This window comes from Drosophila takahashii, chromosome 3R (genome assembly GCF_030179915.1).
Source record: "Drosophila takahashii strain IR98-3 E-12201 chromosome 3R, DtakHiC1v2, whole genome shotgun sequence".
Classification (NCBI taxonomy): domain Eukaryota; kingdom Metazoa; phylum Arthropoda; class Insecta; order Diptera; family Drosophilidae; genus Drosophila; species Drosophila takahashii.
Window position 1 is genome coordinate 18,065,505 of NC_091681.1, and position 14,043 is coordinate 18,079,547.

The following is a 14,043-nucleotide window of genomic DNA, read 5'->3' on the forward strand; positions in this document are numbered from 1 at the left end:
AATGCAGCAACAACAAAAAAGTTGCAAGGGAGGGAAGGGGGGTTCAAGGGGGCACGTTCGGGGGAGAGAACAAAATTTATAATAATTTTCTAAGCGACGGCCCCTCGACGGCAAATTATTGAAATGCATTCGCATTTCGCATTCATTCGGCCAGGAGAGACACTCCACTCGAATACCAGGGACCATATAACCTATATACACCCCTTGAATACCCCCCTTTCCCAGAATTTCCCCCCCTAAAAACAGGGGGTATCCATATCCATTGCCCATGCACCGTTCCAATGAACGTAAACACAATTTCCCAATGTTCTGCACGAATAGTTTGTTTGATCGTAAAATTTTATTTCTGCATTCAAATCGCAGCGCTAAACAAAATGCAAAAAAGAGCGAAGAACGCGGAAAAAACAACAAAATGCCATTGCAGTTCGTGAGTTCGGACACTGGGAGAAAAGTATAGAATTTTATAATAAATAGTGAGGTATTAATACTTCAAATTTGTAATTTTTTAAGATTTTAAATCGTTTAGTTTAGTTTATGCTTATTAAATTGCACATTACATTTCTCTCAGTGTACTTTGTACTTTCCGTTTGGGCCTGTCTTTACCCTACGCTTTCTGCTTATGATTTGGCCAAAGAATGAGTTTCGTGCCAAAAAGGAATCCGAATCGATGCGGTTTGGCGGAAGGGTCATGAATTCCCTCGAAAAGTGGAGGCTTTAGACAAAACGAGGGACTCTCCTGTGGTCATTGGGGCCTGGCAAACACAACCTGACCGTAATTTGTGAAGCAAATAATGCGAATTTCATGCAGTTCAAATGGAGAAACCTTAAATCTGGCATTCTATTTAATTCTGAGCTCCATTTAAAATGAGTTTCCCCGCATTACTCATGCCCACCAAATGCATTAATAGGCTGTGTCAGAAAAGCTCCATTTCAACCATTTCACCCCACCTTGAGTGATGCAGAAAGAGATATATAGATATACCCATAGAGATGTGTTGACGTTGATGGGCGCAACAATCTGTTGAAAAACACATCAAGTGGCGGATGAAAAAAAGGGGGCCAATGGGCGCATATTCGTACCATTTTCGTCAGCTAGTAAATTTTTAGTGGCTCCGCTGCGGTGGCTACTGTGTCCAGTTCGAAATGGGCACACAACTAGCTAGCTGGCTGGCCAGCAAATAAATAAAAAGTGCAGATCGCGCAGCTCGTGGGGCGCGAAAAACCCGACAATAGTGTCTGAAACAGCAACATGATCAACAGTTGCTCATAAATTAAAGTTCGCCATCGTTTGGTGTGCCGATTCTCGAATCGCAGGCAATAAAATTTAACGTGCACACTTATGACAGACCGAACTGGAAAAGGAGGCCGGCGGAAGGGGCGGGGCACTTACTGTATAGTATGAAGTAAGGAGTACAGACTGTGGCCTATGCAACACGCAACATTTGCACTGCGGCCAAAACGCAAATTTCGAAGAACCAAAATTAGATTGAATTGTTTCTCCTTCTGCGGCAATTGCAGGCTAAGTCCAAGAAAAATTAGGAGGGGATCTAGGGGGCTTAGGGGGCATAATGACCGACCTGGTCTAGGCAATTTGATTGAGTTGTTTCCAATTGAAATGGCAAAAACGCTGCGGGTGTTGGCACTGATGTCTGACAGCAAGTGACTGCGAGAAACCACTTCGTAGTCGGGGATTGGAGTTTGGGTTTCAGTCCGAGACACAAAAGTCATTTGGCCAACTCAACTCAAAGGCAAAAGGCATAAGGCAGTCCAAACCGCAGCGCAGCTCTGTAATTTCCAGTTACAGTTACAGATTTCTAGCCTGCCAGCTAGCCAAGCAGTGATTTGGCTTATTTCGCCGGGCCTGCGGTGGCCAGAATGGCCGGAATGGCAATTGCATTGCAGTTCGGTTCCTTCAACTTCTACTTAAACTGCAAAAGTTGGAGCGGTTCTTTGGGTTGTGTCAATTAGAGTTTGGGTTTTGCTTTTGGGTCGGTGTCCTGGACTCTGGAGCCCTGGGGCGCTGTCATTCCATTTCCATTCCCATTTCCACTTCCATTTCCATTCGGTGGGTGACCCACAAGATTCCGTCAAATTGTCGTGTCACGTTGGTCTCGGAATGGGATTTGAATTCGGCTAATTTGAATGGCCACGCCTTCACCTTGACTTGGCCGTCAAATCAGGTAACCAAGAGCGGGGCTAAACAGAGTTTTTCCCGGGGTTTTCTTTGGATAATTAAAGTGTCCGCTTGAACGTCGCGATTTGTTAATTGAATTAAATGCTGGCCAAGCGAGCGGGTCATCAAAATGCAGGCGACGACTCGGCACATTGATGGGGGCATTGGGCATTGGGACTGGGACTGTCTTGTCCGTCCATCCATCCATCCAGAGTGTGTGCAACCCATTTAGCCAGAGTGCACTGTGTGTTCTACTGCAGTGCCAGCCACTTAACTGTAAAGGCAACGCACACGTACGACTGTCGCTTCGAGTGGGCCAAAAACAATGCTTCGTGGTTAGTGGCATAGTGGGGCCAATATAACGAAGATTTTAATTGAAATTGACATTGTTAAGTGATAAGCTGAAGCAAGCCGAAAGCGTTTCAACAAAAGAAAGAAAACTATTATTCTGGCTAGCATTAATTTAAGTGGTCCCAATGGATTTCGTGTGTCGTGTCTGAGAATTTTATGATTAGAATTTGTAAACAGTTTTCAACGAAAAAGTAGATCTAAAATATAATACATTAAAAACCTAATTTATTAAAATAAAATAATTGATGTTCAATTTCAGTCTGAAATATTTGTAGAAATTAAATTAGTTGCTTATTCTAATGGTTTATTTTTAAAAGTATTTGATTTTGTTAGCTATGCATCCCACTGTTCTCTACCTCCGTTGGCCACAGTGGGCAATTCCCATGGTCTTGTGGCTGGCTGGTCAGTCAAGTACCGCTAAATTGTTCCAGCTGCAACTGCAGTAATGCAGCAAATGCAGTAGTGCAGTAGTGGAGGAACTTCCTGACGCTTGGCGCTCTGCATGCTAATCAGCTGGAGGCGCTGGATGCCGGCAAACAGCAGCAGCAGCGGCCCACATTCAGAGTGCTTTGCCTGGTGGCAGGTGTGTCAATTCCGCACTAAACCCCCTTTTAAACCCCCATTTCACCCAACTCACCCCCCTTTTCGTGTCTAGACCAATGTCCATGGAAAACGGTGACAACTGACAGCTTGTTACGCCCTTTCGACTGTCACACGCTTATTGCTCTTGTCACCGACCGGTGACTGCTGGTTGTTGGTTCCCGGCCTGTTGGTTCTGTCACTTTTGAGTGGGACGGAGGAAGTCCTCTCTCGGGCAACTTTTCAAATTGAATTTCGCCGATTTATCAATTTCCCGAAAAAAAACACACACACAAACAATAGAAAGTGGAAATGGCAATGGAAATGGCTGAACATCGGCAGCCGGCAGCTACAACATTGGCCATGGCTAATGACATTTTGGGCCAGGTACGACGGGTACAGCGAGTACAGTAGGCCCCCGAAGGCAAGGTGCAGTGCCTGGGGAAAAGCCCAGCCCCAGCCCACTTTGAAGTTGCTTCGCTGCCTGTCGAGCCTTCCGCTAGTCCGCTTTTCCCCTGAAAAGCCCAAGGAAAAGCAGCTCATGTCCGCGCATTTCTAATAAGCCCACGGGGCACACCTCAGCTCAGCTCGGTTCGGTTCAACCAGCCGCTCAAGTTCAAGTTGAGGCCTCCTGTCGCCGATGTCGCAAAAGGGAAGGAAAATGTGGGGAAAATGGGGGAAAAAATGGAAAAAACAAACGCCAAATGGCTGAAACAGAATCGACATTGGCGCGGAATTAATACGATTTTTATTCATGACTCTCCTGCACCGAGAAAAAAGGAATTAAAAATAAAAACGTTTTTTTTTTAGATGTTTAAGTCCTATTGCAGCGTTGACGTTCATTGATGTGAACTTTCGAAAAATCACATTTCGTATACAAAATTCAATTTTGACACACTTTTCTATAGAAATTAAAAAATAAATGTCAATGCTCATTTTTTCTTTGCTTAAATCCAATATATATTGGTAATTGGATTCCAATGAAATGCAAAACAAGAGGAAACCTTTTTTAATATATCTGACTGGAATTTGTGTGTACAAGCTCTAAAGGCATTGCAATAAAATGAAGATATAATTTATTTAATACATTTTTTTTAGTGCACAGGACAGGGACTTTAAAGAGGGTTGGGGGGAACTGGGCCCATGGGGCGATAGGCAATCTGCTTCGACCGCCGGCTGGCTTCCGTTGCCGGAATGTGGTGACAATGTCTTCTTGGGCTTTTCTCCGCCTCTACCTTTTGGCTTAGGCCTTAGCTTTAGCATTGGCTTTGGCTTTTCCTTCTGGCTTGTGTTTGTTTGGTTTTGTTGCCACAGACAATTGCATTGTTGTTGCTGCCTCCTTGGCCGTTGTCGCAATGCTAGTAATTTGTGCAAATGAGCCTCTAAAAAGGCGTGGAGCCTTTGGGACGTGAACCGGGGGAAAACGGAAAAACCCGAGGGGTGGTTAGGGGGATAGGGGAGCCTATTAGGGAACAACCGAAATAGACAAAAAATGTTTAAAGCGCCATTCGGCTATGTAAACGATGCGGGTCCCGCCGAAAAACGAACAACAAGAAAGGAAAGCTGTTAAATGTTTTTCCCTCCATTTTCCAGTGCTTCGTTTTCAGATTTTTACCATAGTTCAAATGGTTCCTTTTTCTTTCGTTTGCTGTGGCGGCAGTAAAATAAAATGATTATACCGTTGGCTTTAAATGTTAATTGAGTTGCCGACAACCAGGCCAATCCTCAGACTTGAAGCACCAGAAATCCAGCCATTAAACGAATCACACAGCTCCATTCAAACTAATCAACAAGAGCACGTGCTCAACGAATACAGATAAATAATAGCAGCCCAACGAAAACAGAAAAAAAAAGAAGAAACAGCCATTTCAGCATAACTATTTACTACTACGCCTACTCTCTGACGTTTTGCCGTCGTTATCTGCGAAAAAATTAGTAGAGGCCCGAATCAAAATAAACCGAAAGTAAACATCACGCATACGGCCATAAATGGGGTGATAAAGCGGCCGGCAAGACGAAGAGGCCGAAAACACGCCTGCGCCATTGAGTTAAATTCCTGCCCTCCCCCTTCTCTTTCCAAAAAAATAAAACCCCTTAGAAAAAATACGCACACATTTTACTGTTACGCACAGCGCTTGTTTTTTTTTTTTGCGATTTAATGCTCCGCGTATTTCACCTGCAAAAATGTCGGTATTTCTCCGCCGTTCGCCTTGTTTACCCCCACTAATTTCCGTCTGGCCTGCCGGCGCTACTTGGCTTTGAGGCCACATCCCCAAAAGTCGGGCTTTTGTTTGCTCAACTCAATTTTATTATTCGCTTTTTGCGGGGAGAAGATTGAAGCAGCGCAGAAAAAAGAAGCAGAAATTATGTGTGTCAGCGGCGGGCAGGGCTAAATAAAAAATGAAACCTCCAAATTAACAGGGACAACAACAACAAAAAAAGAGGTCGCCTTGTTTAAATAAAATAAACAAACAAAAGGCGAATTCAAAATGTTTTGTGTAGTGCCATGTGAGAAAAACCTCCGAAAAAGGCAGAAGGCAGAAGGGGGCGACGAATTGACTCACCTCACGCAATGCAAAAAAACAACTGAAACTAGCACCTTGAACAACAACAGCTAACAACAATCCCAGGCACTTGTCTGATTTTTTCGGCCTGTCCAAAAATAAAACCAAAATAAAAAACATACACACACGCTCATAAAGATCGTCTGGCAACGTCATGGGCAAAATATAGTATAAACACAAAAAAAAAACAAACCATAAAAAACAAGACAAAAATGTAGGCACAAAAATATTGAATAATAAAAATGCGTATGTGTGGTGATTTGTTTTGATTTCATTTCGCTTTCCATTGTTAAATGGAAAGATTTTGCATTTATATTGCGCATACGCACCGTGGCCGTTTGAAAACTGGTTAAAATGCGAAACCAGAGCGCTTCCTGTAGAGATACCATAAATACACCCATCCATCGATCCATTTTGGGTCCGAAAACACTTGTCATTACACGATTTCCTTTTGTCCAAATTGTATTTACCTTCGCTTGGTTCGCCTTACTTTTCTTTTTCGTTTTCCAACGAACATTTCCGCTTTTGTTGTTGCTGTTTGCTGTTGACATTGGCTTGAATAAGCGCAGATATGTGCCATAGAATCTTGGCTCTTATCGTGCAAACTGATAAGCTAAAAGCTCTTTCGCCGCACAAAAACCTCAATGAAGTTCTGGGCTAGCAAAACAACAAAAACCGCTCCACTCTAATCACTGAAATCAGCCAACGACTTCAGGTCTTTTTGTTCGCTTTTTCTGTTTTTTTCGGTCGGAGGGGCTTTTATTTTCGCCTGCGTATAAATTACACTTGAAAATGGTTTAGATTTTGATTGGCGATATCTGAGGGGCCTTTTTATATGGCAGATTGCCGGCCATCGGCCACCGAGTCGTCGCTTTGTCTCCGCCTAACTCGCACTTGCGCTTTCCCTGGGCGATTTGGTGAAAGTTTCCCGGCCCAGGCCGAAAAAACAAGCGAATCTCGAGCACGTGGCTAATTCAATAAGCTTTAATTGCAAGCTACAAAGCTGCAAACTGTAAACTGCAAAATGCAAACTGCAAACTGCCAACCGCACTGCAAATCAAGTCGAAATGGAGCCGCAGCCAGCGAATTTCATGCAATTTTCCACACTAATTTCGCCGCCACATGCAACAAACAAACAAGCCAAGCCAAAGCAACCTCCTTCAGTCCGGGGCATATCATATCGCATCTCCTACTTCCTGACACTGCAATGTAATTTTGCTTTCAACACCTCTTTTCCGCGACTCTTGATTGCGGCCAGCCGAAACGTGGTCAAATAATGGCCAGGCGAACAGAAAAACAGCGAAATAGCGAAACATTTCCCAGGCTCAAGAGCTGAAGAGCCTGGCCCCAAAATCGGGCGCGAATATATCGCATTTCAATCACGCGCTCTGGGGCAATTTACGTGCGGCCACGCAGCGAGTAGGCCGAAAAGGCAGCCTGGTCAAAAGGCAGCCAAAGAAGCAGCATCAACAATGCAACATCAACATCAGCTAGTTGCATTGCAACTGCAGTTTATTAAAGTTTTTCCAGCTACAGAGCTCAGCGCAATTGGGCGGAAAGCAAACGGCCTAACGGTACGGATTGTGCGCATTAAATGGCCACATCGTGATGGCCGAAACCAAAACCCCCTTGCAGTTTCCGTCAGGCACGCGCCTTTTGCCGGCCGGCAAAAGCTTAACAAAAATGAGGGGAAAAGAGGCAAGAAGACAGCACTGATTCTCCACGGCTTCTTCTTCTCTCGGGGAAATGTCGATTTATGCGCGAATTTACTTTTATGCGATTAGCAACGATCTGCGGCCGAAATTTATCGTCGAGTTTAGTAAATTTAATTGGGACGGAAATCCAGGCAAGCTGAGGTGGCTGGTGCCAAAGCTAGTGCCAGTGATAGCCGCGCATTAGACAAAAGGCTTAAACCTGGTAGCCGAGTAATAAAGTTTTATGGCCCAGCTAGCAGGCCGACGAAGCCTGCATTCGGCTAAGTGCAGTCTTGGCCACAATTGCCAGCGGCTCTTCACATTGCACAATGGGTGGAGGGAGGAGAAAGAGAGTCAACGGCACGAGTTGTGTTTGGTGTTTTGTGTGTTTGGCCCAAAGCAGATGGCCGGGAGATAACAAAGCAGTTGGAAGGGAGTTCTGGCTGCAAATAAGCCGCTTAAGTCTAAGCATCAATAATTGCTCGGTGCATCGCTGCACTAGCTCTCCAGCTCACAAAAAAAAAACAAGTCGCTGTCAAATCGAGATGCGCATGGTAAATTTCTGGTATTGCATATCGGTTGTACCGAAGTCTCTCTTTCGGAGATTCTCTGATTTCGAAAAAGAGAGGAAGGGAGAAAGACAATACTCGAAATTCGAACCGGGCAATGCAATCAAGTCAAAATTTATACCAAGTAACGTAAAATCGATCATCGTTTCATATCAAGTTTTTTTTTTTTGTGTAGTATCTCGACTTGCACTCCAAGGAACCAAGCTTAATCCTGGCACGCATCCCTTTTTGGTTAGCCGTGGCCATGACGATGTCTCAATAGCCAAAGCATTTGCCTCAATGATCTTGGGGGAGGCACTCTGCTTGATTGTGGCGGTTATGCCAAATCAGTTTTTCCCTTTCAAATGTTTTGAATTTATGACAGTGTCGCGTCTTTATGGTTATTCCACCTCCTACCCACCAATCACCAGATGCATTCTGTCTCTATGCTTCAACCAATGTTGACTCGGCTTCCTTTGTTCAATTTATTCGAGCTCACAAACACGCTGTTCATAAGGATTTTCGCCGATTTGGCCAGCGAAGGTTGCGCCAAGGTTAGCTTAAAGCTTAAAACCAACATGGGTTGGAAAATCCAATAGATCTGGGAAATCTACCGACTGACTGAATGACGTCGCTTCAACTATGTGAGGCCGTCGGAAGGAGGCCAATTAATGACGAAACAATAACACACACAATGGGCGGCAGTTCAGTTCAGTGGAATTTGGTGGCCACAGAAATTAGTTAAATGGAAAAATAGTTTAGCGATGTTTTGCATTGAAATGCCGCTGGAGGCGATTATCGCTCAAAAAGACCTCGGGGCATTGTTGTTGTGTAAATTGCAAACGATGGGCGGCCGCTTTGATGTTGGTAAGCCAAAGGCTGCCGTTCGCCTGCGTGTCTATATCTTTATCGGCCAGTTTCTAGTTTCTATATGTAGATGAGCGCTTGTGGGGGTGGCTGATAAAATCAAGAATCAAAACTGGGTCAATGCTCAGAGCTGGAATTGATTTGTTGGTTAAATAGGGAGGGGTATGCAATAGAACTAGGTCAAGAAGATTGTCATTTAACTTAAAACTTAAGAACTTAAAATATTTTATAATCTAAAATATCTTGAATACAATTATTTAAAATGAGGATAAACTTAATATTAACCTTTAATCCTCTGACAAACTTAACTAAGCCCTCCTTTTTTCCCCTTCTTATCTTTCAGTCCCCGGAAACGTCCGCCCAGCGATCTGCAGGACTACAGCAACTACGAGGAAACATGCCGCGCCGCCGAGATTCTGTCCTCGATGAAGCTGCAGAGTCCGCATGGCTGTAGGTCATCCCCCTCCTGAACCCCGACCCCCCTTTGGCCCGCCCGATTCGCTAATTAATTTTACCAATTCCCCAGCAATGGCCGACAAGTGCTCGAGTCCCGGCAGCAGCTCGTCGGCTTCCTGGAGCTCCGGCTCCGCCTCGCCGCCCCTGAGCGACGACGGCCACGCCCACCACAGTCCACACAACATAATGTCGCCACATGATGCGGCCAACGCTCGCATACGCACAACATCGGTGTCCACGTCGGACGAGGGCATTGTCATCGACTTCAAGGAGGAGCGCAAGAAAAAGGTGAGTGATTCGATTTGATCTAGCCTTCTTGCTGAATTCAGAAATCTAGATATAGATATAGGAAATCTAGATATAAGAATGCGGCCAGAGGAATCTAGGCTGTCGGCGGTGGAGCGTGACATTTTGTTGCATTTTAATTGCAACTTTGTGTATAGATTTTAATTGCCATAATTATGTAAATGTCGGTCTGTTCTTGGCACGGCCACACGGCGTATGCTTGATGCGCCACTGCCACCGCCTCACACATCGCCCATTATTCATTACTCATACTCATACGCAATGCCGCCGGCGAAGGGAAACATATAAATAATCAAATAAATGTCGAAAATGATTCTCGCCTAGGAGAATGCCAACGCATCAATCACACAAAAGGGCAATGTCAGCAGCTCGTTAACTTGGCAAACACACACATACACATGGCAAAATCAATAATCCCCCACCCCCCTTCTGCACAAAGAGCCCACAGAGTTGGCTCTTTAATTAATTATGTTTGAACTTTAAGGGCCGCAGCCCGAAAATCGAAATCGAGAAGCGAAACACAAAACTTACGCAACTGAAAACCAACAATAACGAACGCCCCCCTTTTCGCCGCCGGTCGAAAAAAAACTTCTGCCGTTTGTTTGCCCAACTAGTTACGCTTTTTTGCCCGCTCGTGTGTTTGGCTATTTCGTTTAGAGCTTTTAAGGGCTCTTAACAGCAAACACACAAAAACCTAAAAACAACGACAACGAGCAGCGGCAAGAACAAATATCGAAGTGAGCAGCAGCCGCGCCAGAATATGTTAGCCTTGAAAGTCTGATTAGATTTTCATATGGTGGTTACATGTTTTATTTACACGAGGTCAGGCTCAAAAGAACACTGAAAAATATTTTAATAATATTTATGTAGTTCCTAAATTAGAATAAAATATTTAAAATAAGATAGACAACGCTATAAGTTTTTTAAATAACATGGAATCTGCTCAAAATACCTAATGATTGATTCTATAAGTACCTATCTTTAAATATATGATAGCTAGGGAAGGGGCCATACTCTCCATAACAACGTGACTTCTCGCCCAAATCCAATCAATTTTCCATTCATTTCAATTAGTCAAACGCTTTCGAGTCTTCGCTGCCAGCGAATGCACTTTCACTTTCTATACCTGTTGCACAACCGAGCCGAAAAAGCTGACCAAGGCGTCAAACTTCCTGCTCCGCCAGTCTTAAATAAAAAGAGAGAAGAAAATTTGTCTGCGGCTGGGAATGCGCATTTGAATTTATGTGTCAGAGTCAGGCGACCACGCCCACCCTTTTTCGGGGGCCGAGCTGGAAAACAAACAAATGCACAAACGAGCACAATGGAAAAGTTTATTTTGCCAAGGCGTGGCTGGTTAATTGAAAAGATATATGCCGCATTTCCGCATCTTGCATCTCGAATCGCGCCGAATCGCTGGCCAGCGAAAACACAAGCCAGCTGGATGGATGAATAGATGGATAAATGTACGATCGCCGGGATCGCTGAGAACGAATGCAATTAATGTCTAATTGTGCGCAATTATTGTCAGTTGTCAGCTGTGTGATGTGCCGCATCAGAATGCACTCGAATCGAGTGGTGGCGTGGATGTAGAGATGGAGATGGGGATCTTCAAGGCGGCCACGTGGCGCATACGTAATGGCATCCAGCTGACATTACTCATACGCACCGCGGCGCGTGTTACCAGATGCATTGATGATTAACCTTCGTTGAAAGCGCGATTCAAATGGAATGATTTAAACTTAAACTGCAGTGGAACACTCATTGCGGCCTTTGTCTCTCGCTGAATCGTCAACACCATCGTGCGGGTTATTATTTAAAATGCAGATTTATGTGCATTCAGCATTCGCCATTCGCCATTTACCGCCACCCGTGACAATCAGGGCCAAACGGAGCCTCGGGCTGCCCCACCGCCTGCCTTTTAATCAAGGCCCTTGCCATTGCACTCGCATTAAGGCAAAGCCAAGGCAAACCCCCCGAACCCCAACCGCAATGGGTGGTTAAACGCTCGCCCATTAATTTCCAAGCACACTCATGTGGAGTTCGCGATGGCCGCCAAAGGAAAGCCAAAGGAAAGCTCGAGTGGGAAGGCCACAAGTCAATCCTGGAGGGGAAATTAAAACGCAAACTGCCACGATGGCAGGCGGCGATGTGACAAGAGCAATCAGAGTCAGCAATTTGCGGTGACAAACTGCGGGGAAAGTGACTCCCCTACTCAACTAGATCTCTCATAGAATTTCCCCTGAATTTTCAAATTTTCAACTTAATTGGGCCAACCCTTTGAGAGCTGAGCCGCATCAGCATTCACTTTGTAGATGCGGCTAATTGCACACGCCATGTTCTCTCTCTAGTCTAGTATAAACTTTTCAAATTCCAACTCACAGTATAGCATAGTTTTTTGTTTTTGTTTTCGTTTTTTTTTCCGACTAATTTGTTTTATAATATCAAAAGGCAACAAAAACGGCAAAGCCAAAGCAAACAGGCAAATTATAGTGCACAGAGCAGACTGCGCGGCGGTTGATTCAGGGGCGGCGTCGAGGGGGTTCTTTACACTGGGCTGCTGACGGGGGGCAAGGGGCGGATGAGCGGCAGGCGTTGCGGTTAGCTGGCATTAAGCTTTCGCAATGCCTGACAGTTGAAACACAAACAAAAACAATGGCTGGCGGAAGGGGAGGAAATGGGGAGGGGGAAGGGCGGCGGAACTGCATTCGCGGCCAGCCAACATGGCGCTGCACACGTGTCTGTGTGAGCCTTGGCTTAGCTGCTCTGGCCTTTTTTTGACAAATGTGCGCGCATTTTGCAGCTGGCAGCGCGAAAGGCACACTCTTCAAAAACTGAACCCCCCAATTTCGAAACTGGCAACACTTTACCATTCAGGGCATCGTAAATATTAGTGTACAATTTTTTTGATGATAGCGAAAATATTTTTAAACAAAGAGATTGTGTTTTTAAGCAGATTAATAACATACGAGCATATATCGTTCATATTTGTGTACCTTTTTTTAGTGACGGATAACAATATTTTTAAACAGAGAAATTTGCATTATAAAGATTTAAAAAAATGTCTACAAACAACACTTATAATATGTTTTTTTTTTTAAGTAATTGTTGATTGAAACTAAAATAAAAATCATTAAAAAATGTTATTTTTATGATTAAGATTATTACAACTTTTAATGGCAAATTCCTAATGTTTAGAATTGATTTTTTATGAGTGCAGCGAACAGCAGCGCATAAACTGCATTTGCATTTATTTTTAAACAGCTGCCTCTGTTTAAACAAGCTTAAATTTATATTTGTGATTTTCGCTTACACCTCACCTGCGCCCTGGCTTTGCCTTATTTCCTTCGCGTGTCTTCGCTTAACTTTCTGCAAATTATTTTTAAACCGAAAAGCAGTGCAGAGCAGAGCAGAGCAGCGCAGAAATATGGCAGAATTTAATTAAAATTCGTACGAGTGCCTTTGAGGGGCTCTGCAGCAACCTTGAGTCAACATTCACTCACCACAAAACACCACACACTCGAGCACCTCAGTTTCAGTCTCGGAAATCAGAAATCTGAAAACAGAATACAGAGTACAGAAAAATACAAACTAAAAAATAAAAAAAACATGTAGCAATTGCTCTGCCTTTGGCACCTTGTACAAAGACCATAGATCGACGTCAGCATCGCAGTCGTGTGTATTAATTTCACTCATATGGCTGTTAACCTTGAATTCTGATTAGGAAGCGATTTAAATTTATCTATAAGTCATTTTTCTTCGCTTTGGCACTCGCCTTTCGTTCGCCTTTGCCGCTTGCCTTTATTGAGTTATTATTAAAAGTTAATTGTGCTGCTAAAAGCCATTTGGATGCCCTCCCCCCTCGAGATTTGCAATTTGTGGGGCATTAACAATTGCAAATGACTTGGCCAAAGTGTCGACATCTTGGCTGCGTTGGTAGATTAGGCAACCCGTCGACGGCGACGGGCACGGGGCGTATGAGTAATGACTGAGAAGCGAACCAGCTGGGCACAAATGTAATTACACCTTAAGCAGAATAAATGACAGAGCAACTGACTGACAGCCGGGCAGCCTACACCTCGAACCTCAAGAAACTGCAATCGATGGGAGGGGAGGGGAAAACGAAGGGAAAAGCGAAGGGTTACAGAGCAAAAAATGACTTTAAATCATGGTCAATCTTATCTTAATTCTTGTGCAATGAATTACCGATTAGCTATCGACAATAGGAGATGAATCACAAAACTATATTATAAGCACGATATACTTACATAAATTACAATTACACCTGAGCAAATATAACTAAAAACTGAAAAATGACAAAGGCCAAAAGAATTTGCCTTTGGCTTATCAAAAAATTATACTCTAAAAATAGTTGGGTATTTTCGAAACTAAATCACCACTTAAACTTATCGCCAAAGCTGACAAATGTCTCACGTCTTTTGCATTCAACAAGCCAAGGAAATGGCTGCCGCAATCCGTCAAAAGTCAGAAAGTCGGAAAGTCAGTTG

At 44.0% G+C, this 14,043-nt stretch overlaps 1 protein-coding gene across 4 annotated transcripts in view; it reads left to right on the forward strand.

Annotated features, from left to right (window-relative positions):
* Positions 1-14,043, forward strand: part of Glut4EF (Glucose transporter 4 enhancer factor) — a 117,942-nt gene that overhangs the window by 61,883 nt on the left and 42,016 nt on the right. For all 4 annotated transcript variants that reach the window (XM_044394071.2, XM_044394072.2, XM_044394074.2 and 1 more), the window contains exons 3-4: positions 9,120-9,226; positions 9,303-9,520. In XM_044394071.2, the coding sequence (XP_044250006.1) occupies positions 9,120-9,226; positions 9,303-9,520 (325 nt within the window). The remainder of the gene's footprint in view (positions 1-9,119; positions 9,227-9,302; positions 9,521-14,043) is intronic.